Source organism: Sceloporus occidentalis, unplaced genomic scaffold (assembly GCF_023333645.1).
Source record: "Sceloporus occidentalis isolate IW3139 unplaced genomic scaffold, rSceOcc1.0.p SCAF_1, whole genome shotgun sequence".
Taxonomy (NCBI): domain Eukaryota; kingdom Metazoa; phylum Chordata; class Lepidosauria; order Squamata; family Phrynosomatidae; genus Sceloporus; species Sceloporus occidentalis.
Genome location: NW_028316981.1, coordinates 215,289,006 through 215,314,072, shown reverse-complemented (window position 1 = coordinate 215,314,072; position 25,067 = coordinate 215,289,006). Strand labels below are relative to the sequence as shown.

The following is a 25,067-nucleotide window of genomic DNA, read 5'->3' as shown; positions in this document are numbered from 1 at the left end:
AGCAGCCTTTTCGGAGGCAATTTTGAATTGATTTTTATCAAATAACTGGTTCACAAACAAAAGGAAAAGCAACTTTAGCCGGAAAGATTACTTTTTAAAGTGGGAACAGAACCAAAACATACAAGAATGAACAAGAACCGCACGCGGAAAGGTGAGAATTATCTGGTGATGGTACAAGAGGCAGCCTACTGCAAATGACAATGTGCCATTCATGCTTTGTGAGGTTGTGAACTTAAACCAATTCTATCTGTGTGCCAAACACTCATCAGGAAGAGCCAGTAAATCCTGGTGGCTACACCCACCAAGTGAAGCTATACAGCACTCACCAGAGAGAAAAACATAGCTTAAGTATAAACACTTTGCTCACTATGAACTCATATTTTCAATTACCTGGTGTAAAGTAAGAAGAGGAGATATTGCTAGTGGGAAAGGTTGCAAAAAAGACTATAGATAAAGAAAGACTTAATGGTTAAGAACATGGCAGGCTTGAAACTATTCTCAGAGTGTCCAATAAAAATATCTTACTCTCCCAGAGCAAGTTTCTTTTAAAAGTCTTCCACGTGCTCAGTCTCCAAAGTAGCTCTGCAACTTTTAAAAAAAACTAGTAATAATTGTGATTGTGTACATCCTTCATTTTCTTGGGAAAAGTGCATGTATCCATGTAAAATATATCTGGGTTGAATTTTGAAAAGGAAAAAAAAAACCACACAGCTTGCCAAAATTATGAAGATGGCTGAATTACTGCTGAACTTGCTGGCATGGATGCAGAGAGGTCACAATTACACCGCAGGTGAATAACCCACTATGATCACTTTCAAAACATTAAAGCTGCAACATTATACCCACTTAGTAGGGAGTGAATCCCATTGAATTCACTGGAATTTATTTCTAAATAGATATAAGGCTGTACTAGAAATCTGTCTTCATCCTCTCTGTGTGATTCTCTTGCATGGAATAAGAAATGCACTATTACTTTGGATCCAGAACTAAAGACGGCAGGAGGCTGATACAAAGATTGATGGCAAGCTTAGCCCAGTGGAGACACTGAGGCTATTCTTGTGAGTATCTGAAATGTAGGAAGGGCAGAGGAAGAAACACAACCTCTGTCTGGGAACACCAGGGTCAGATCTTATGTGCGTAACTCAACACCATATACAACCATCACAATATGCAGACCAACACTAGACTAAGACTACTATGTGCATGCCTTTATTGCAATAGTGTTTAAAAAACAGACAGGACTGCATATGGAAGGCAGCTTTTATTTTAAACTGAGAAGGTTTTTATGCAAAACAAGGTAAGCGGTACCAAGGTTTTGCCAATAAGAAACCAGAGACTCAAGCTTTTCCCAGCAAGACATGTATAGATTATAGTGAGTTAGATTCATTAGCTAGAAAAAGCTAGAATAAAGCAGATACAGCCAGAGGGCTTTGTACTGCCCATCCTCTAAAATTCTTCTCAGATATGAAAGAAACCTGGGGAAAGGATCTCTCCCTTTTAAGAGCACAGAAGGCCTCTGATTTTCTCTTCCTAAAATCTGCTTTCCAGCTTAGTACTTCCATGCTCCAACCAATCTCACAAGCAAATACAATCAATGTTTCTGGGGGGAAAGGCAGCTGAGGCTGGTGTGCAAGAATGTCAAATAAATATTTCAGCTTTGGAACATCACTTTCTGATCAGTCTTGGGGTTATTTTTAGTGCTGGTGTTGGAAGCAATAATGCACAAATCTCAGAGCACATCTTTGCTTCCTGCACAATCACAAGTTCATCTATATTTCATGGGAGTTGTTGGGGACCTGTTTGTCCTGTCAACAGCCACATTAGGACCGAAAACCAAGAAAATACCCTTGAAATAAGAAAACAAGGTGCAGAGCTACCTCCTCCAGGGCAGAAGTCTGTGCCAATTCACTGCAAAACCTGGGACAAGCCCAGACAAATTTGCTGTAGGGACAGAAACCTCTTCCTCCACACATGCCAATGAGCTCTTTATTAGGATTATAGGAGCCCAAGGGAGTAGGGAAAGTCTGTTTAGTTTGACATCTTTTTCAGACTTCTTTGACTCTCTGTGAATACCTGTGGCTAATGCTGAAATATGCCAGGAGTGATGCCAAGTTTGCATCACTCCCTCCAAGAAGAAAGCTGGTTGTTTCAGTAATCCTTTTTTTAAAAAATCTTTCTAGACCAGGAATGCCCAAGTATTATGAGGTTCCCATGAGACCACAATACTATTCCACAGAAAATGCCTGCTGCATCTCTGCATGAATCACTGATCTGGCCTCATGCCAATGCCACCACTCTGTATCAATGCTATAGAACTATTCAATTACTCCCAATGCAGGGGCATCAGCAGAATTACTTTATATACTCAACTATAAGTCGATCTCATGTATAAGTCAAGGGCAGGTCTGGGGGGCCAAAATTATGGATTTGGACATGGTCCATGCCTAAGTAGAAGGCAAAACCTGGGGGCATGTAACAAAGGACCTAAAAGCTGAAGCAATGGAAAACATTGTCAAAGAACTTACAAATTTCTGGCAGGCATTTTTTTTTCAACCGATCTTTCCCAAATTTTTCAGTTGAATTGTTTCTAAGTAGTTTGTGTAAGCTTATCATTTTCCATAAATAATGATCTATCTGAACTATGTTTAAAATGTATTGAATTAATATAGAGGTAATGCATATGTATCTATACATACAGTAAGTATACAAAGAGTAAAGGGGGAAAAGTAAATGATAGTTCTATTAATGTTATATTTAAAATGTAAAATAATAAGTGAACTGGTTATATATGCATAATCAAGTAGAGAGGTGTGATAACTGGTTTTGATAAAGAAATTAAAAGTCAAATATTCTCAGAAATAAGAACTAACAGGGGCGAGGAAGTTAAGAATGCATGTTTTATGTTGGTTGGTTTGATTGCATGTCTGTTTTTGTTTTTGTTTAAGACTGTTGTGGTGAATGTAAGATAATTGTAATGTATGTTTTTTAGAATTATGTTATAATTAAGTTAGCTGTGTTAATAATAAATAAATTGGGGGGGGGGGAGACAAATTTCCGGCGAGGATGGATAGATGAGAGTGTAGATGGGAGTCAGTGCTTTCAGGACAGATAATGCTCTTGCCTTTTACCAGGGGATGGTTCCTTTGTTTTAATATAGATTAAAGTACATTAATTAAATTGACACATGCATAATTAAACTCAGGTTTCTGGGATCAATTTCTGGCCTAAAATTTCTAGACTTATGCACAAGTATATACAGTACCTGTCTTCAAAATTATCCACTGAGGTTTTACAAGAAATAACTGCTTTGTATGCACCCTAGATGTCCCTAGCGGACATGGAAAAATATCAGAGGCTGGGGAAGCAGATTAATTTGTACTTTTATATGCTTTAGAGCAGCCTTCCCGAACCTTGTACCCTCCAGACATGTTGAGATGGCTCTAAAAATAAATGTTTGGGGTGAAAGAACTAGGTATATCTCTGGTTTTAATTTGATTTTTTTCAAAGAATGTGTGTATGAGTTATTGAAACCTTGTGTCCACTCGGGGCTTGTGGGGCTGGGGAGGAGAGAAATCTCCTTCTCCATCATTTTATCCACTGCAGACACATGTAAGCCATCTCTTTCGTCATCATTTAGGCAGTAGCTGCCATCCCTTCAGTAGCATGCTTCATCAATCCTCGGCAGCCCCTTAATAGCTTCTGTTGCTCTTCTCTAAACTCCTAATTCATCAACCACATTTCTAGGGACTGAGAGGCATGCACAATTTAACACAGACACAAGAGGCCAACAGTCAAAAAGGTTTTCTCCCCTTAAAATATTAACTTAGCCCCCTTCTCAGTTCTTCACTCACCACAAACAAGATTGCCCTATTATTCCCTGTTTCCTGACCAAGGTTTTATTTCTCCTGACCTACTCTTCATGGGGCTCATTCCCTCTCTCAAAATGGTTTAGCTTCCCCCTTCACCTACTCATTTTTCTCCCAAGTGTATTTTTCACTCATTTTTCTCATCACCTGCTCCCTCCTAAGTCTGTACTTTTCACCTGCCTTGTGTATCCATCTTGCAGGCACTCAGTTTCCTTGGAGTCCTCTCATAGATATGTATTGTGTGCCTTCGGGTTGTTTCTGGCTTATGGTAACCCTAAGGTGAACCTATCATGGGGTTTTGCAAGATTTGTTCAGACAAGGTTCGCCATTGCCTCCCCCTGAGGCTGAGAGTATGTGACTTGCCCAAGGTCACCCAGTGGGTTTACATGGCTGAGCTGAGAATCGAACCCTGGTCCCCAGAGTCATAGTTCAACACTCAAACCACTACACCATGCTGGCTCTGGAGTCCTTTCATATCGGTTACCATCTCCCAAAAAGCAGCCCTGTTAGTTTGTTTTGGCAAGCATAACAAAAAGTCTTAAGGCACCTTGAAGATGCACACGAGGATCAGGGCACAAAAAAAGTGGCAAGTTGTTTGTCCCCTATAATATTGTAGGTTTTGCCCTCACAACCCAGTTGTCTTACCTTTCTTCCACAACACCTGCACTGATTTTATAACATATACTATTTACTCTATACTACCCTATATCCACACATGTCAGTGTTGTTGTTCAAGGGAGGGAATTATATGGCCCTCTAGATGCAGTTGGACTATACCTCTCAGTATTCTTTACCATTTCGCTATGACCGCTAGGGACATCTAGGAGTAATAGTCCAGCACCATCTAGAAAGCTACATGCTCTCCATTGATGGTGTTGTTCAAACTAGTCTAAGGGATAGTCAACACTTGAGCGTATTATGCACATTGCTGCAGATGCAGATGTGTGCACATTTGCATTGATGATCTTGCATTGATTGACTGTCTTCATCTTCACTTTCCAATGCAAATCCACATCTACACTGGGTCTTTGGTATCCTTTACAGTTAGGATACCAAAAACCCCGTGGATACCAAAATCCATGGATGCTCATGTCCCATTGAATATGACATAGAGAAATAGTGTCCCTTATATAAAATAGCAAAGTCGAGGTTTGCTTTTCATAATTTAGACAGAGAAAGAATAGAGAGAGAGAATGTTTTCAAGCTGTGAATGGTTGAATCTGTGAGGAAATAATGTGTGGATATGGAGGGCCAACTGTTGAATCTGTGGGGAAATAATGTGTGGATATGGAGGGCCAACTGTATTCACATGTATTCACCACCACACCCTGCCAAAAATGTGCAATTATTCAAATCTATACAAAGGAGACAGATGGCCACATCTGCAATAATGTGCATTTCTGAGGCTTTCCATCAATACCTCAGTAAAAACAGGAAACCTTTTTCTCAGTTTAAAGAGTTTTTCACCCTGCCCCATGCAAAAAGTTTGAACTCCTGCAAATCACATGTGGCTGGATCACATTCTATTCTATTGGAATGAGGAGTATTTTAAACATCCCTGTTCAACTTGTATGCAGAAAATATCATGTGAAAAGCAAGCTTAGACAGAGAAGAAGGTGGAGTGAAAATAGGAGGAAAGAATATCAGCAAGCTAAGATATGCCGATGACACCATACTACTAGTAGAAAATATTCTAGACCTGGAAGAACTACTAAGAAAGTTCAAAGAAGAAAGTGCAAAGGTAGGCATACTGCTCAACATAAAGAAAACAAAAATAATGATCACAGAAAAGCCACACAAATTCAAACTAGACAATGAGGAAATCAAAATAGTAAAAGAGTTCCCATACCTTGGGTCAAACTTTAATCAGCATAGGGACTGCCGTTAACAGATCAGAAGAAGACTGGAATAGGGAGGGCAGCTATGAAAGAATTTGAAAAGATCCTAAAACGCAAACATATAAAACTGAACGCTACAGTTAGAATCATCCAAACCATTGCATTCTCCATCACTATGTACAGATGTAAAAGCTGGACGGTGAGGAAACCAGATAAGAGGAAAATCAATGCATTTGAGATGTGCTGGAGAAGAGTGTTGATAACAGTCAAAAAGACAAGCAAATGGGTCCTATAACAGATCAAGCCAGAAATCTCCCTGGAAAGCAAGATGATAAAGCTGAGGTCACCGTACTTTGGTCATGTCATGAGAAGGAATGACTTTTTGGAAAAGACAATGCTAGGAAAGATGGAGGGAAGTACAATGAGAGGAAGACCATGTGCTAGACAGAGTGGAGGATAGACAGTCTTGGAAATAACTCATCCACAAATTCGATGAGAGTCAGGATCAATTCAAGGGTGGTTAACAACAGCCTCAGCCATTTGAACTTTTGTAAACATGGTATGGCATTGTAGCAGCCCAGCAATCACAGGGAAAATAGTGTCTGTATATTTATTTTTTGCAGTAGAAGGTTGATTATAAATGAAAGATAATATGCTTGAGATCTGTCTGGCAATCTGCAATTTCTTACTGAAGAAAGGACAGAAACCAGTTGCTGCAAAACCATCAACTGCTTGGTAACAGATTTCTCCATGTAATCTAGTAAGGAAGCATAACAAAGGCACGTTCTCTTTCCTCCACTCTTTCCCCAAGGTCCTCAGACAGCGTTTTCTCCTAGCAGATTACAAGGTGGTAGAACAGCAGCAGAAGCCTTTCCGACCTTTCGCTGGCTACTAATGATATTGGGTTAATCTATCTCAGTGTTACAGATGGGGACTGCTGAGAGAATAATGGCATGCCCGTGACTACCTAGTGAGTTCCTGGCAAATGTGAAACCTAAATCTGAGACTTCCTGGCTCACGGCAAGTTCTGAAGGAAAAAAGTACTTTGCGCTATTCTCCCAAATTGCAAATTGCTCAGGCACTACACACAGGACACATTTAAAAGCCTGGAGTTGTACAGCTGCCAACCAGCAAAACTTCCATGGCCTCTGTGACTGTCAGTTACTTTGGCTCATGTCCACTGACCTCAACAGGGCTTTTGCAAAAAATACCCGCATGCTCAGAACTGAAGCCATATTTTGGAACAACAGATGCTGGATAGCCCACAATTTGGTTGTAAAGGGCAGGGTAGGGCAAGAGATAGACTTATTGTTTAAAATGTTTGTCATATCCATTGTATCCGCTAAAACCAACTAAACCCAGGAAATGTCTTCCGCTTTCTTTTATAAGACTTGGCTCAGATCAGATGTCATGGAGCAAATTACCAAGACACCGGCGGGTTATAGACCGCCCATTTGGGGCGGTCTGCACCCGCCCCTTTCCCCGATGTATCGGGGCCTCAGCTGCCAGAAAGGCAGCCGCTGAGGCCCCGATCCGCCGCTTTTCAGGCTGCGGGGAAGCAGCAAAACGCCGCTTCCCCGCAGCCTGAAAAGGGGTGTCCCTGGGGCTTCAAGCCCCAGGGACACCCCGCGGTGGCGGGGAGAAGGAGAAAGGGGCTGCTTGGCCCCCTTCTCTTTTAGTCCGCTGGGCACAGCTGTCTGAAGGCTGCGCCCAGCGGACTAAACCAGGAAGGAGCTCCGAAACGGAGCTCCTTCCTGCTCCGTGTTCAGGGCGCACTAAGCGCCCTGGTGCGGAGCAAGGACATCACGTCCGCGCTGCCCCGTCTAGAGGCGGCGCGGCCGTGACGTCCTCACGGCGGCGGCCGTATGGAAGGGCCGTCGCTGTTTAGTGCATGACGAGCATGCACTAGGTTAGGGCGGTGCGGAAGCACCGCCCTTTTGTAACCCTAGTGCGTGCTCGTCACGCACTAAAGTGCCAGTCTGTAACCGGCCACAGTTTGGCAATCAGTATCAGCCCCACATTCCTCCTACCCTATGCTTCTTCCTTTTACCTCCTCCATTCTAAGATAGCTTCATTTTTTCTGATGAAATAAAATCTGGCAAATTATGTTCACTACTACTCATGCCCTGTCTCACATCCAAAGACTGAAACTACCTTTTCAAGGTAGGGGTAAATTCCATGATTGGGCGATCAACTTCATGATGTTTTGATAGAGTCACTCTGTACACTGGGATGAGAAACTGTAGCCTTCCAGATGTTTGTTTGGTGTATGTCCACTATTGGCCCCAATACCTAGCAATGAACAGGCAATGGTGAGGGGTGAGGTGAGCTGCTGTTGTCGTTGTTAGCCACCTTCAAGTCAATCCCAACTCATGGCGACCCTGTGGATGAGACATCTCTAAGACTCCTTATACTTTACTGCTCTGCTTAGATCCTGTACATTCATACCTGTGACCTCCTTTATAGAGTCCATCCATCTAGCATGTGGTCTTCCTCTTTTTCTGCATCCCTCCACCTTTCCTAGCATTATTGTCTTTTCATGCCTTCTCATGATGTGGCCAAAGTACAGCAGCCTCAACTTAATCATCTTGGCTTCCAGGGAGATTTCAAGCTTGATCCGTTTTAGGACCCATTTGTTTGTCTCCTTGGTTGTTCGCGTATCCTCAGTACTCTTTTCCAGCACCACATCTCAAATGAATTGATTTTCTTATCTCCTTTCCTCACTGTCCGGCTCTTGCAGCCGTACATAGTAAAGGGTAATGAGTGACCTACAGTCCAAAAATCTTTAGAGGGCAGCCACAGCCAGGTGTACAAGGATGGAAGAGTTAAGCAGATAAAGAACTAAAAAGGAAAAAACAGTAGCAGAGAGCACGTGCAGTTTTGTTCCTCTCTTGTTCTCTCTGGAAGGAGCTATTCCAGTTTACAGCGTCCTTTTGTTTTGTCTCCTTGCAAAATCTTTTTACAGAATATGGCTTTCCTGTCAGCACAGTTCAGAGTAAAACACACAAGGCACAGATGCAGCAGCCAAAGTCACAAAGAAGGAGGAAGATGCATCCCCTCGAGCAACCTCACTTCACTGTGCTAATTTTATGCACTTAAGAGGAGATTCTGGAAACACAAAGGAAGACTCCAGGATACTCCAAACTTCTGCCCATGACAGCAATATGAGGGTTGCTTTAAAGTATTTATCAGCAACATAAGCAGGAATCAATGGGTGGGCACACCCACTGGAGTTAACAAAGGTCCTCTTCATACTTCCCACTGGCAAAAGGCTTTCATTTTCAAAATTCTGATTAACCAGCCTGAGCCAAATTGCAAACAGGCCTTGTATGATTTGAAAATTTAACAAATTATCCAGTTTAGCTTTCATTAGTTCCTTCTGTTTAATTACTTCAAATGTTTGAATGCCTCATTTATTATTATTATTATTATTATTATTATTATTAGTTGTTGTTGTTGTTGTTGTTGTTGTTGTTGTGTAACTTGTGTTACCCAAGGTCATCTAATGGGTTTCAGGGCCAAGCAGGGAATTGAACCCTGGTCTCCAGAGTCATAGTCCAACACTCAAACCACTACATCATAATATATTATGGGGAGAAAGAGAGCCATGGCTTCCTTGATGGAGTCTATGCACCTATAGTGTGGACATCCTCTCTCCTACTGCTTCCCACTTTACCAAGTATTATTTTTTTTCCCCCTAAGGAGTCATGTTGTCTCACAACATGGTTAAAGTACAATAGCCCCATTTTTTATGTTTCTGGCTCCTAGGGAGAGTTCTGGCTTGATTTGTTCAAGGATGTGTCTGAAATCCCACAAACCAGTTCTGCAATACTTCCCTTGGACTGCTTGATGACTTGAAGTAATGGTTCCCAAACTTTAGTCCTCCAGATGTTTTGGACTTCAGCTCCCAGAATTCCTGACTGTTGACTAAGCTGGCTGGGGCTCCTGGGCATTCAAGTCCAAGGCACCTGAAGGGCTAAATTTTAGGAACCACTGAATCATGGAGCATTCTTAACAAACTGTTTATGTTCTTCTTCCTCACCCAATATTAATCAAAAGTGCTGCCTCAGAGTCCACAGGATACATCAGATCTCCATGACAGAGAGATCTGACCCTAGAGCCAACCTCCCAGCCCCTGTGAAAACATCCACAGCTTTTACTGTGACGACATCAGAGAAGGAAAACTTGATGAATCAGTGGACATTTTGCTTTCAGGCCTCTGACACAGCCCCAACACCTGTAAAAAGGGACACCAACCTTTCCCTCTCATTTTTTGAAATGAAAGGAAAATAAAATTCAACACAAACAGTAACACAAAGTACAGAAGAAGGAGGAAAAACCCTCCTTCCTCTCTTCCACCCTGCCCTGCAGGGCTTTGGATATATGAAAGGCTCTGACATCTCAGCACTCAAAATCTGGAGTTAGGATTGCTCTACCTGTTGATTAATCCTTGCCAAATTATAAATTCATTTGAATAGCACCAGAGACTCCAAGGATATTTTTAAGTGGATGAGTTATGCCCTATGATATTGTTAAGGCCATATAGGTGAGGGCGTAATAATAGGATGGGGAGAAAAGCATTTAGGACTACTTATAAACCACTATTAAATATCAAAGGGTGGGAAGGATTCAGAAGGAAAGAAAATGGAAGCAAATGCCAAGATAATTTAACAGCAATCACTCCTCTTCTTCTGACATTCACCATCACATCATAATCAAAAAAATGCCCTCATGGGACAGGTACAGGTAGGGTTGCCATCCCCGAGGACCTCCAAACCGGGACAAATGTAGGACAATGTTTTAAAATGTAGGACCTTTTTTTAAAAAAAATATTCCTGGCCAGGAAATTTTTAAAAAAAGGTTCTACATTTTAAAACATTGTCCAATGCCTCGCTGGGGCCTGGGAGACAGCGTCTCGCAGGCCCCAGCGAGGCCTTGGAGGACTCCGCGATCGCGGAGCCGCTTGAAGGCTTCGCCGGGGCCTTGGGAGACAGTGTCTCCCAAGCTCCCGGCGAGGCCTTCCAGGGCTCCGCGATCGCCGGCCCAGGCTTCCTCCCAGGCCGGGAAGAACGCGGAGGCCGGCTCCCATCGTGGCGATCGCCGCGATGGGAGCAGTCTCCGCTTCCTCCCCGGCTTTGGAGCAAGCCTGGGTCTGGCTCCCAGGCCGGGAAGAAGGCGGAGGCTGCTCCTCAACGCGGCAATCGCCGCGGTGGGAAGCGGCCTCCTCCTCCTCCTCCTCCAGGTCTGGGAGGAAGCCTCAGCCGGCTCCCAAGCCGGGAAGGAGGTGGGGGCCGCTCTTCAACATGGCGATCGCCGTGGTGGGAAGCGACCTCCTCCTCTCTGGCCTCGTGGAGGCCTTGGAGGACCCCGTGGCCGGAGCTCCGACCGCGGAGCCGCCTCCAAGGCCTCGCTGGGGCCTGGGAGCCCTCCCAGGCCTCAGCAAGGCCTTGGAGCCGCCGCGGGGGCTGAGGTGGCCTCGGTGGGCGGGGCCGTCCCGGTTTGGGCGCCAAACCAGACCGGGACCGCGACGGCACCGCCCAAACCGGGATTGTCCCGCTCCCCGGTGGGATATGGCAACCCTAGAGGTGACCTTCATCTGTAGCCCATCGATTAAAATTTCCTCTACTATTTATCCAGCCAAAGCTGTCAGTGACTGTGTTACTGACGAAAACCTGCAGCCTTAAGAATATACAAAATTGTTCCACTTAATCAGGGAGCAGTAAGAGTCTCCAGGAAGAGACATGGGCCAGAGAGCTTTTGCCATGCTTTGATAATTGCCACTGAATGGATTTGTGCTCTGAAGAGAGTGGGGGGAGAGGTGAGAAGGGTATTCTATCAAGGGTCTGGCATGCTCAGAAGTGACTGTCATTTGGGAAGAACAAGAGAAGGCGAGGAGGATGGTGGAGAAGGTGTAATGAGCAGGTGCTGCATAAAGAACGTGTCGGTGCAAGCGTGCCCTGAACCAATTCTGTGTGACCTTCCCAGATGGGGAACACACCGAGAAGGAGAGGGGAAGAGAGAGGATGTGAAAAGCCATAGGAGGTTAACAAGCTACAGGCAGCTGAGTTCCTCAGACAAAGATGTCTGGATGGAAAAGGGACAGTCATAGCAGTGTTTTGTACCCAGGAGAGGGAAGAAACTTCTGCACTAACATGGGTAAGCGGGTAAGCAGGTGTCCCTTTAGAATTACAAGCAGGCCTCCAACAAAACCATTTACACCTTGTCAATTAGCAAGGCTCCATTCACAGATCAATGGAAGAGAGGAGCCCAGCTGTCTTAAGGGTCAGTTTATACAAAGAGCTGAAACAAGTGGGAAAGCCTTCCAGTGGGCTGGAGCCCTTTCCTTTTCAGGCTGTGAGTGGGAAAGGTGCCTTCTCCCCCAATGAGCGATTTTTCTGTACAGATGAAGTTTTATCCCAGCAGCCTGGGATAGGCTATGGGTTCACTTTAAAAACAAAGCTGAAATCCATCGTAAATCCAGAGACTCATTTGTACTAGGTTAACGTGTCAGAATGTCCATCTTGCTCAATATTAGCTGGAATTTCTAAAAGTGAAAACAAGGCAACCCTCACTGCCCTGTATATGCTCTGGTATAATTTCAAAGCCATGCAGTGACTACAGACTGAGAAATCACACCTCAGAATGCAATCGTGCTGCTGGAGAGAGTGGCTGAAGTCAAGATTTCTACAGCTGAGATTACCCGAGGGGCTGGGAAAATGTGAAGAAAACAACCCTAGGCTAAATAATTCATGTAAAGCCAGAGGAATAATCCTAAAGCCCTGCAGATGTGGTCAGACTGCAGATTCTAGCACTCCTGGCCAATGTGAGTAATAAAGGGAGTTGCACTCCAGCAACATCTGGAGAGCTGCACAATTCTTTCCCCTGATATAAATACTCTGTTGCTGTTGTGTGCCTTATGGCAACCCTAAGGTGACTCTATTATGGCAAGATTTGTTCAGAGGAGGTTTGCCCTTGCCTTCCCCTGAGGCTGAGAGTCTGTGACTTGCCTAAGTTCACCCAGTCAGTTTCATGGCCAAGCTGGGAATCAAACACTGGCCTCCAGAGTCATAGTCCAACCCTTAAACCACTATGCCACACTGGCTCTCTGACATAAATACTAGCCTGTTTGAAACAAGGCATGCTCCACAGTTGCATAGTCCAGTTGAACTTATATTTAAATCCTGTTCTCAGTCAGCATACAATAAATGCTTGTTGAAAAATCACACATTCTTAATAGCTGCCAAGTCTTTAACAGCTTTCCAAAACAGTCCTTGCAGATACACACACACACATATAGAAATTGGGGGCGGGGAAGAATTATTAGTTGGACAAGATATTTATTTGATAGGAAAGTTTAAAATATGTAATAGCAGCACTGGGTATTCCTACTATGTCTATTTCACAGAATAGGGAAGGTGGTATAATAACTTGCTCTATCAAAGCAACAGCTTGGTAGCTGGTCTGTCAAGCAAGACTCTGCACAGTATGGAACAACAGTGAGCAACAGCCTGGTATAATGTACAAAAGCAACAAGGAATGAAGACAAGCAATACAGAACAACAGGGAGCAACAAATGAGTATCCAGCTCACTCGTGAACCAGACAATTAAAAATTAACCAGAGAAAAGGAAGAATGTGTCCCAAACATTCAAAACAAACAAAAAACGATCCTTAAGACTAATCTCAAGTGAATGTGCATAATGAATGCATTTCACTTGGGCCCATATTTCCAGCAAAAACAGCACTTACATTTTTTCTGATAAACATCCTAAACGTGTGAAACTGCGCCTGTCAAAGAAATGTTTTTTTTCAACTACTACGTTCCAGAAACACACAGAGAGAGAGAGATTGTAATGCAGTGGTTTGAGTGTTGGACTAGGACTCTGGGATGTGTTTTATGAGTTGTTTGCCTTCAAGTTGTTTTCGACTTACGGCGACCCTAAAACCAACCTATCACAGGGTGTTCTTGGCAAGTTTCCTCGTGGGGGGGAGGTGCCATTGCCATCCTCTGAGGCTGAGAGAATGTGACTTGCCCAAGGTCACCAAGCGGGTTTCATGGCTAAGCGGGAATTTAGACCCTACTCTTCAGAGTCATAGTCTAACACTCTATGTTACACTGGCTGAGGGTCAAATGCCTGTTCAGCCACAGAAACTCACAGGATGACATTGGGCACATCATACTCGTTCAGCCTCCAAAAAATGGCAAACCCCCTCTGAAAAAAATCTTGCCCCTTGCTAAAAGCCCATGATAGGGTCATCTTACAGGAAGGCACACAAGACACACACTTTTTCTTCATTATATGCAGAGATTACCAAGTGGCTATCTGGGGCCCTCATACCTAAATTCAGAAAACACCATCTCGGGGTCTCTACGGATGCATTCACAGTACTGAAATAATCTGGTTTGTGCTCTGGTGCCACAACAAACTATAGCTCCCAGAATCCCATAGCCTTGAGCCATGGCATTTAAAGTGGTCTCAAATCGGATCATTCCAGCAGTGTGGATGCATTGTAGGAAGGTCTAGGAAAGAATCCTGCCAGATTCCTGAGAGTGTTACTGCCAGTCAGAGTTCTGGACTAGACAGGCCAATGATCCAACTCAGTACCTCTATCAAAATGAGTTTATGTTAAGAAGAAACAGGCACCTCTGCTTGTTTCATCTGGCTTCAAAGTTCAAAACGTACATATTTGTACAGAAGACTATGGCTCTGTTCAGACATGAACCAGACACAGCTGGCTTGCATGCTCCCTCTTCTCCCTCACAGATGTGCAAAGGTGATGAGAAGCTTCCATAGTTTATATGTAGCAAACCTAGGGATGCCATATCCCGCCTGTAGGCGGGGCAATCCCGCTTTTGGGGGTCCTGGCCCGGTCCTGGTCCGGTTTCCAGGCAAGAAGGGGGACTGCCCCGCCCGCAGCCACCCACCTCCTCCTCCTCCTCCGCCCCCGCGCGCGCCCTGTATGGCTGCGGCTGCTCATGCAGCCGGCCGGCCATTTACTGTCTCCTCCTCCTCCGCCTTTCTAGCCCCGCGCGCAAGCAGGGGCGAGTGTGCGCTGCCGCCGGCCAGCCAGGGCCAAGACAAGCGCCCAGCGCGCGAGGCGGAGGCGGAAGAGGAGGTGGGTGGCTGCTGCCTGCCTGCTTCTGGTGCGCGGATGGGGAGCGCGCCAAGGCAGGCGGAGGCAGAGGAGGAGGAGGGGCCTGCCTGCGCGCTCCCCGTCCGCGCACCAGAAGCAGGCAGGCAGCAGCCACCCACCTCCTCTTCCGCCTCCGCCTCGCGTGCTGGGCGCTTGTTTTGGCCCTGGCTGGCCGGCGGCAGCGCACACTCGCCCCTGCTTGCGCGCGGGGCTAGAAAGGCAGAGGAGGAGGCAGAGGTGGCTGCCTGCCTCTGCCACTGGAGTGCGCGGAGGGGGAGCGTGCCAAGGCGGCGGCAGAGGAGGAAGGATGAAGGAGGAGGAAGGAGAGGAGGAAGGAGGAAGAAGAGGGGGAGGAAGAAGAGGAGGAAGAGGAGGAGGAGGAGGAGGAGGAGGAGGAGGAGGAGGAGGAGGAGGAGGAGGAGGAGGAGGAGGAGGAGGAGGAGGAGGAGGAGGATTTCCATTCCATTTGTACAGGTTTGCTTTAACAATGATACTGGTGATGATGATGATGGTGGTGGTGGTATTGATATCAGCAAGCCTGTGAGGTGATTTTTACAAACTCATGCGCAGTGAAGAAAAACCAAAGTCCCTTGACCAAGTACACACTTCTGAGAATTATAGTTGGTGCGAGACACATGAAACTGAGGGCAAATCACTTCTTGTTAAACCACCTTGACATATTCAGTATGCATAGCTATGTGAACCCATGTTCAGTGTGAAACCCAAAGAGTTTGGTTATGCAATAAGCCTCTGAAATATGCAAGAGATTACCATGTTAAGTAAAGCCATGTTCAATGCCCAAATGTGCTGTCCTGTGTTTTGGGATGCGGAGGGGGATGGTTTGGCCAAAAAGGGAAGTACATTTGTGCCATCTGTCTAGGAATAATGCCCAAATGTCCTCCATTTTGATCATGCCTAAGAAACATGCATTTATGTTAACATTTTTTTAAAAAGCAGCCATTTTTTCGTGTGTCCTCCATTTTTTAAAAAAAATGTCCTACATTTGAAAATTTTGCCCTACACTTGTCCTACATTTGTCCCAGTTTGGAGGTCCTGACTTATGGCAACCCTAAGCAAACCTGAAGGGCTTTTCACCCATCAGTCACATCATGGGGACAAAAAATTAAAAGGGCAGTGGTACTCTCTGTTGTGCATCAACATCTGAAAAGCAGACACCTACATGTAAAGGTCTCTTTAGGTGTAAGAACACCATAGGACTTTTCACACTACATAATTATACTGCTCTGATTCCACTTTAACTGCCATAGGTGCATCCTCTGGAATTCTGGGGTTTGTATTTGGTGAGGCACCAGAGTTCTCTGGCTGAGAATTATAAGTTTGTTGTTGTTGTGTGCCTTCAAGTCGTGTCCAACTTATGATAACCCCAGGGGTTTTCTTGGCTAGATTTGTTCACAGGAGGTTTGCCATTGCCTTCTCCTGAGGCTGAGAGCATGTGACTTGCCCAAGGTCACCCGTTAGGTTTCATGGCCAAGCTTAGGGATCAAACCTTGGTTTCCACAGTCATAGTCCAACACTCAAACAACTATGCCATGACGTCTCTCTGTATTCTAAGCCAGAGAGCTTTAGTTTGGTGAGGCACCAGAGCTCTCTGGCTGAGAAGTTTTTGTTGTTGTTGTTGTTAGCTGTCTTTGAGTCAATCCCGACTCATGGCAACCCTGTAGATGAAACATCTCCAAGCCCCCCTGTCTGTTCTGCTTAGATCCTGCCAATTCAGACCCGTGACCTCCCTGATTGAGTCTATGCATCTGGTATGCAGCCTTCCTCTCTTTCTACTTCCCTCCACCTTTCCTAGCATTGCCTTCTCATCATGTGGCCAAAGTATGACAGCCTCCGTTTGAGAAGTACCATTTCCTAAATTGCAATCCCCAAGTTACCATAGGATGGAATCACAGCAGTTAAAGTGGAATGATAGGACATTATCACACTGGGGTCATTTCCAGTACTATAGGACTCATAGAATGAATGGGGGCATACCACAATTGAACTATTACATTACATTCATTCACACAAACACATGAAAAATGATTCACAAACAGGAGGGAAAGAGATTTGCTTTTCCATGAAGTTTGCGTTCCGTGTTCCCTAAAATGTTATTATACAGTCATGTGCATGAGCTTTCGATACAGTAAATGCGATTTGTATTCTCGTGGCTTCCACAACTGAGATAACACAGCGCATTGTGTGTCCACATTTACTCATTCCCAGAATTGTAACACTTTTGACAGCTTATTAACGGAAGTTCTCAGTTAATAAAAAGTTGCACAGTAGTAACAGTTTACACGCATGCTGCCCATGGGGTAGTTTCAATATTGTGTGATCATCTTCATCCACACATAGAATCACAGCCCCTCAACATCATTTTTTGAACTGTGGTGCCCAGAACTTAACACAGGATTCCAGGTGAGTCCTGACCAAAGCAGAATAGAGTGGCACTATTACTTCCCTTGATCTAGACACTATACCTCTATTAATGCAGCCTAGAATCATATTGGCCTTTTTAGCTGCTGCATCGCACTGTTGACTCATGTTCAACTTGTGGTCTACTAAGATTCCTAGATCCCTTTCACATGTAAGTCTTGTTAAACCAGATATCCCCCATCCGACATCTATGCATTTCATTTTTTTTCTGCCTTACATTTCTCCATGCTGAATTTAATTTTGTTAGTTTTGGCCCAGATTTTTAATCTATTAGTAAGGTCATTTTGAATTTTGATCCTGTCCTCTGTGGTATTAGCTACTCCTTCTAATTTAGTGTCATCGGAAAAGTTGAAAAGCATGCCCTCTATTCTTTCATCCAAGTAATTGATAAAGAAGTTGAATAGGACTGGGCCCAGGACAGAACCCTGTGGCACCCCACTAGTCACTTCTCTCCAGGATGAGGAGGAGTCATTGCTGAGCACCCTTTGGGTTCGGCTGGTCAACCAATTACAAATCCACCTACCAGTTGCATTGTCTAGCTCACATTTTACTAGGTTGGTTTGCAAGAATGTCATGGGGGACCTTGTCAAAGGCCTTACTGAAATCAAGATATGCTATATCCACAGCATTCTTTTCATCTAACAAGATGGTAATTTTATTTTTTTTAAAAAAAATAGATCAGATTAGCCTGGCATGACTTGTTTCTCAGAAACCCATGTTGACTTTTTTCATTATGAAATTTCCTTTTAAATGTTCACAAACTCTCTGTTTAATGATCTGCTCTAGAATCTTTTCTGGTATTGATATCAGACTAACTGGACGATAATCGTTTGGATACTCTTTTTTCCCCTTTTTGAAGATGGGGACAACATTTGCCCTCCTCCAGTCTGCTGGGACTTCTCTTGTTCTCCAGGAGTTCTCAAAGATTATTGCCAATGGCTCTGAGATTACATTTGCCAGTTCTTTTAATACCCTTGGATGTAGGTCATCTGGTCCTGGAGACTTAAATTCATTTAGATTAGCCAGGTATTTCCCTACGTTTACTGAAATAAGCTTTCCTAAAATCTACAGTGAGTGTCCGACTATGCCTGGCTTCTCCTTTCCACTGTATAACAAGCTCCAGGAGAATATGGTCACTCCCACCTAAGGATCCCACCACTTTCATCCCATTAACCAGGTTAACAAAATCTGTGGAGCCTAGAGTCCTATTGAATACAATGGCATAGTGTAATGATGTCCCTTATATCAAATGGCAAAATGTAGGTTTGCTTTTTGGAATGTCTAAATTTTAATATTTTCAAATCATGGATGCTTGAATCTATGGATAAAAAATCTGCAGGTACAGAGGGCTGACTGTTTATAGAGAGCTACTGACTGCTAACTTCTTCTCCAGGGAAGTCACTGACTCACTTCCTCTGGCAGCAGCTATAAAGAACTAGGCTGCTAGTTCTGTTCCCACCCCCTCAGGAACATGCAATCTTGGCAACTGAGCTACACATGTAGATTCACACATACATGCAATGACTTACAAGTGTGCTGCAGGTGTTATTGATCGTGTGCCCCAGACAGCATTTCTGTATCCCATCATCTCAAACACAAGGCTCTGCAAAGGCATCCAGCTGTAAGACATCAAGGCCTGAGTGGCTGTGGATGAACATGCCTGCATGGCTCCTTAGGGAGGTCCACAGATTAATAAAGAACACCTGGGTATAAAGTCTGGGTATGTACCAAAAAACCCTAAGAAACGTTTGTTTGGTTTAGATTTTTCACGAAGAGTGATCATAGTACTGCGAAAGTCTAATTAGCCATTTGTCTACTTTCCAGTAGCAAATAGGAATCAAATGTTGGGGACTAGGCAGAGAAACTTTTATACATCGCTTCCTCTCTTTTTTCTTTCTTTCACACTTTCAAGCCAAAGGTGACTGAAAGAGGTATGTGATGATAGCAGGGCTACGTTTTAAAAAATGTTGTTGTTGTTGTTGTTGTTGTTGGCTAGTATATTTGCTGCACTTATTTGCAAATCCACACATATTTATAGTTATTCAACTATTTACAGTTGTTACAGGCAATTAGACCCCTGTGCAGCTATATATATATATATAACATGCTATTTTGTTGTTGTTGCTGTTGCTGTGCCTTCAAGTCATTTCTGACTGAAGGTGAGCCTAAGGCAAAGCTATTATAGGGTTTTCTTGGCAAGTTTCTTCAAAGGAAGGGTTTGCCGGCCCGTTGCCATCCTCTGAGGCCAGTGTGTTTTCATGCCTGAGTGGGGATTTGAGTCCTGGTCTCCAGAGTCATAGTCCAACACTCAACCCATGCTGGCTCTCTGTATTAAAATTTTTAAAGTAAGTCCTTAGGACTGGAGCGTGGCTCTGGTGCAGCTTCTGGCCTCTTAGGACACATGCAGCATTTAAACAGCATACCTCCAAAGTGACCCAAAGTAGCTTTATTCTGGCCTGTCTGTTTGGGCCCATAGGTCCCAATTTGTGCAGAATCTTAAAGACAAAAACCACTTTTAAGTTGTCCCTAGGAACATACTGGAAGTCAGTGAAGACTGAAAAGTCAGCCACATTTGTGGCTTTTTCAGATTTGATTTGCAGATTTGAATAATACGTTCTCTCTAGGAATCTCTAGCTCAGTGGTTCCCAGCCTTTAGTCCTTCACATGTTTTGGACTTAAGCTCCCAAAACAGCCGACTGTTGACTTGGCTAACTTGGACTTCTAGGAACTGAAATCCAAAATCACTGGAGGCCCAAAGTTTGAGAAATACTACTCTAGGTCCTCTAGAGTGAGTCTGCCAGAAATTAGTCACAGAGCCATGCTGGAGGAGCTAAAGATTCCTTAAAAACACTTCTCTGGGCATTTGCAGGTCCTCAATTGTGATTCTGTGGTCACCTCTTGCCAGTTGTTGATCACAGAGTTGGCTGGTGGACCAAGAGATTCCTAGAGAGGTAAATAAGAACAGTGTTGGGGGGTTATTTGCAGTTTTTTGACTTTCATCCGGGTCCTGTGCCCCTAACCCCAGCAAATGTGTAGGGTCCACTGTATAGGAAGTGTTTGACTTGGCAACGTAACTTTCATCTCCGAGGTTATTGTAATGAGCTCTAAAGCAAGCCTATATAATCCATCATACAAATAATTACTAGAAGTCAAAGTGGGATTTATAAGGAATAAATGACACCAAAGCCACCTAATTCCCCCTGTGATAACTGCTTGGAAAGTAGCACCCAATAATTAGTAAATAATGGATCTCAGCAATTAAAGAGATTAGAAAATAACGAATCTCACAGCCTATGCGCACATTATACTCTCCATGTGGCACTGCCAGAAAGGATACAGCACAGCAGCCATTTGATGCGCCCACCACAATCACTCAGACTGTGTATACGCAATTCTGCTGGAGGAGTGTACAAAATGTGGTTGTAGTGCACGGGATTCAGTTTTGTGTAGATGTGGACATGCTTGGGGGTGCGTGGGAAGCCACTTTTACTCCTTATGGCTTTTAAGATTTGCTTATGGTGACATTATGTGGCTAAAGATATCCTATGGCCAGAAGACAGGGCTATAGTATGGTTTCTATCCCTGCTTTACTCCAACATTAGAAGCAAAATATATTATGCAAAACAGGAAAAAAACTGCAGAACAAATTAAGCTTTGACAATGTGAGTTTGGATTTTCCTACGCAGGGTGTTGCTGTTGTTTGGTTATAATTATAAATTTTGATTTTATTAGTGGTATTTTATTAGTTTTCTTAGTGGGGTTTGTGGGGAGGGGGTGATTTTCAGTTTGTACTCTGAGATACTGCATGGCATAGTGGTTGGAGTATTGAACTATGGAGTTTATCTAATCTCGGCATTAAAGAGAGATTAAAGTAGATTTAAAGCATCCCACAAATAAAATGGCGAGTAATTGCGCAAATGATTATCACACACAATTGGGTTAATAAAGTGATATCGGAAATGCAGTGTTGCTGAAATCCTGAAAGTAAAAAGATGCGTGTTAATGCTTCTGTGACCACATTAATGGTGGGTTTTGTGTGATGTCATGTGAAATGGTACGCGTAAGTACACGATTTCCCCAGAATATTCATGGGATAAACCCCTGATCTCCTTCATGTGATAAACTCCTATGACTCTGGAGACCAGGGTTTGATTCCTGCTCAGCCACTGAAACCCACCGGGTGACTCTGGGAAAGTCACATGCTCTCAGTCTCAGGGGAAGGCAATGGCAAACCTCCTCTGAACAAAACCCCAGGACAGGTTTGCCTTCGGGTTTCTGTAAGTCAGAAAGGACTTGATGGCACACCATACATGTGTGAGTGCATGTGCACACACACACACAAACAATGCCTTTGGGTGCTTTACCCTAAAATGCAGTTTATGTATAATTTAAATAAAGGAATTCATTATCCCATTCCAGCCAAAGTCTACTCAGGCTCCTTGTGGAGTAAGTTAGGTCCTTCAGCAAAAATCTCACAGCTGTTTAGTTAATGGAACACATTTAACAATACACAATTTTTGAGGGGCTTCTGAAAAGGCTCTGGTTGGCCAATGGGTAAACGCTGAGGCTTCTGGAAATCCAAAAAAAAAAAAAAAAATTCAAGGGTAGCCATGTTGGCTATAGAGCAAATCAAAAATCCACCAAACAATTTTGGGTCAACCAAAATGCACAATTGCATGTTGCAAGCTTTCTAAGCTTTAAAAGCTTGCACCATGTAATTGTGCATTTTGGTTGGTCGAATAAAGGTGTCATTGTTTGGTGGATATTTGATTTACTAAGGCTTCTGGACTAGACAGACTTTTAGTTTTGTTTAGCAATGTTCTTTTTTTTTAACCTAGATATGTCTGTGTGTTGTGTACCTTCAAGATATTTCCAGCTTATGGCGACCCTAAGGTGAACCTCTCATGGGGTTTTCTTGGCAAGTTTCTTCAAAGGAGGTTTGCCATTGCCTTTCCCTAAAGCTGAGAGAGTGTGACTTGCCCAAGGTCACCCAGTGGGTTTCATGGCAGAGCTGAGATTCAGATCCTGGTCTCCAGAGTCCAACACTCAAACCACCACACCATGCCAGCTCTCTAACCTAGCCATATCTGAACCAAAAAAACCCAAAATTCAGCAACAACATAATAAAAATAAAAATATACTGGAAGGAAAAGGAGAAACTCACATGAAGAAATGCAAAATAGGGAACACACTTTGGCTCTGCCATCAGTGAAAGTGTTATCCTGGTTCAAGATCTATATAGGAGTTGGTGCACCCATGATAGGATCACCTAAGTGTTGCTATAAGTCTGAAATGACTTAAAGGCACAGAACAACAACAACACAATTCCACTGAAAGTAGTTCATATTCCAATGACATGTGATAACAGAAGCCCTGAATGGAACACACAAGGCACAAGAACAGTGTTCTAACTTGGCAGCAAAGTTGGCCTCAGCTGGGGTTTGACAGAGGCAGCCCCATCTGCCAACTTCAGCTGCAAAATCTGGATGCCAATGCCATGAAAGACAACAGAGGGTGAGAAAGAAAGAGAGATGTGATCAGAGTGACTAGACATCCTCCTTTTCCAGGATATGTCCTACATTTCAACCTTCTGTCCAGGAAGAATGTCAAAATGTCCCCCATTTTGAGCATGGCTAAGAAGCCCATTCAGTAACACCACATTTGCCATTCCCCTTTGAGAAATGTGTAGGCTTGGCAGCCTGTCCTTGCTGCAAACAGAGAGGCAGGATGGATCTTTCTATAGTTCTTTTTTCCTAGGAGCAGCAACAGACAAGACTCGCACCCAGCACTCAGAGTGCATTTGCTTCCCAAGGGAGAAAGGACACGTTAGGCAATGGGCAGCTTGAGGACACAATGCAAATGTTGGAAGGATTTTATTCCCCTTGATTTCAGGACAATGGACAAATGAAAGGGGTAATTTAAAAGTAGATCCAGTCAAGGGTTTGTTGCTAATAAAGTACAGTTTTAAGCATTTGTCTTGCTCAGAGTTCTAAAAGTAACTTGCAAGCCAACAAAGCCTTTTAAAGAAAAGTGCATAAGAAAAATACAGGTAAGTGCATACTAAAATGCAGTATATGTAATATCACTGTAACTAAACCCTTATAAAATCAATTTATATTTGTAGCTTTTATTTGGTAATATCCTCCATTTGTCTGGAATGCCCTACATTTTGCAGTGCTTTGTCCTACTTTGCAGTTATGACATCTGGATGACACCCAGATGCGATCCAGAACCCATCAGGGCAGTTCTCCCACACAGAACCCTCTGGAATGAATAAGAAGTGCACTGCATGCACATTAGTGCTCTGTCCCCCAACCCAAGTTCATTTTTTCTGGCACACATCTCATGCTGCCTATCCAGGAGATGAACACCATATAAACTAATGGGCAAAATGTTCGACCTGTTTCAATGAAGCTTTCCCCCACTATAATGTTTAAGTGTGGGGAAGAGCAGGGAGCCATAGGGATTGTCTTGGTGCTTGGCTTCCATCATGAAAACAACTCTGAGATAATTCAAACAAGGGAGAGAAGGGAAGGAAAGGAAAGGAGAAATGATGAGCAGCCTATTATGTCAAGCCAAAGCAAAACTAGAAAAAAAAACACAGAAAGGTATATGCCAGTGGTTTTCAACTATCTAAAAAGCTGCCAAAAAGGAGAAAAACAATTGCCTCCAAGGCCCCACTGACAGAAGAACAAGAAGCAACTTGCTCACTTTGGAGCCAAAGAGCTTAGAGCTGGGCAACAAAAAGAAATGTTATCCAGCTGTAACCACGACTGGGCAATTAAACAATCCAACGCACAAAGTTGTCCAGTTATGTTTCTTTTGAGGAAGGATGAACATCTTCCTCGGGGTTGGTTTTAAGTCAGCCAGTGATCACAGGAGAGCTAAATTAATCTCAGCACGCATCTCAGCTCTTTTGTACCTTTTCCAATTTCATCCATCAAGACCCAATGAGAGGAGGGTTTTGCAGGTGGGGCTGCAAAGCTAAGAGTCCTTGGCTCTCTTGCCCACAGAGAGAGTGGGGCATGAAATTGTATGTTCTGCGCTAGTGCATTTAAGGCGGCAATCATACAAATGCCACATAAGAGGGGCTTAAACTATTCCTAGATTGTATAAATTATGCAAATTGAGAAGGAGAAAAGCGAAAGAAAGCGAATAATGGTTTGAGACAGACAATACTTCCCAGGTTTGCTTATAGTTTTGGGGAGCCTAAATATCCCAAAGGCACCAGATCCCATCTGATCTTGGAAGCTAAGCAGGGCTAGCAGCTCTGGTTAGTACTTGGATGGAAGACCACCAAGGAATACCAGGTGCTGTGGGCTATATTTCAGAGGAAGGAATTGGCAAAACCACCTCTGAGTATTCCTTGCTCATGAAAACCCCATAAAAGTCATGGGACGCCATAAATTAGTAAGTACTTGAAGTCACACTTGTACACAAGAAGAGTCTAAATACCCTAAAGCCACCAAATCCTGTCTGATTGTGGACGCTAAGCAGGGTCAGCCCTGGTTAATACATGGATGGGAGAGCACCAATGAATACAAGGTGCTGTAGGAAGGAACAGGCAAAACCACCTTTGAATATCCGCTGCCGTAGAACACCCTATGAAATTCACTGGGCCACCATAAGTCAACAGGCGACTTGAAGGCACACAGACACGCCATAGGGACCAAAATATCTTAAAGGCACCAGATCATACATCTGCTCTTGGAAGCTAAGCCCGATCAACAATGGTTAGTACTTGGACAGTTTACCAGCAATTAATACCAGGTGCTGTAAGAACTAGCAAA

The 25,067-nt window shown here is 43.8% G+C and overlaps 2 protein-coding genes across 4 annotated transcripts in view; both read right to left on the bottom strand.

Moving 5' to 3' along the window:
- Positions 1–25,067, bottom strand: part of LOC149323386 (ephrin type-B receptor 5) — a 187,820-nt gene that overhangs the window by 158,228 nt on the left and 4,525 nt on the right. The window contains exon 2 of one of the 3 annotated variants that reach the window (XM_089488879.1): positions 18,807–18,896. The exons of the other annotated variants lie outside the window; for them this stretch is intronic. The gene's annotated coding sequence lies outside the window, so the exon portion shown is untranslated. The remainder of the gene's footprint in view (positions 1–18,806; positions 18,897–25,067) is intronic. 3 annotated transcript variants of the gene reach the window in all.
- Positions 14,679–25,067, bottom strand: part of LOC149323385 (putative CENPB DNA-binding domain-containing protein 1) — a 49,554-nt gene continuing 39,165 nt past the window's right edge. Inside the window, exon 3 of the mRNA XM_089540370.1 lies at positions 14,679–15,049. Within this exon, the coding sequence (XP_089396496.1) occupies positions 14,679–15,049 (371 nt within the window). The remainder of the gene's footprint in view (positions 15,050–25,067) is intronic.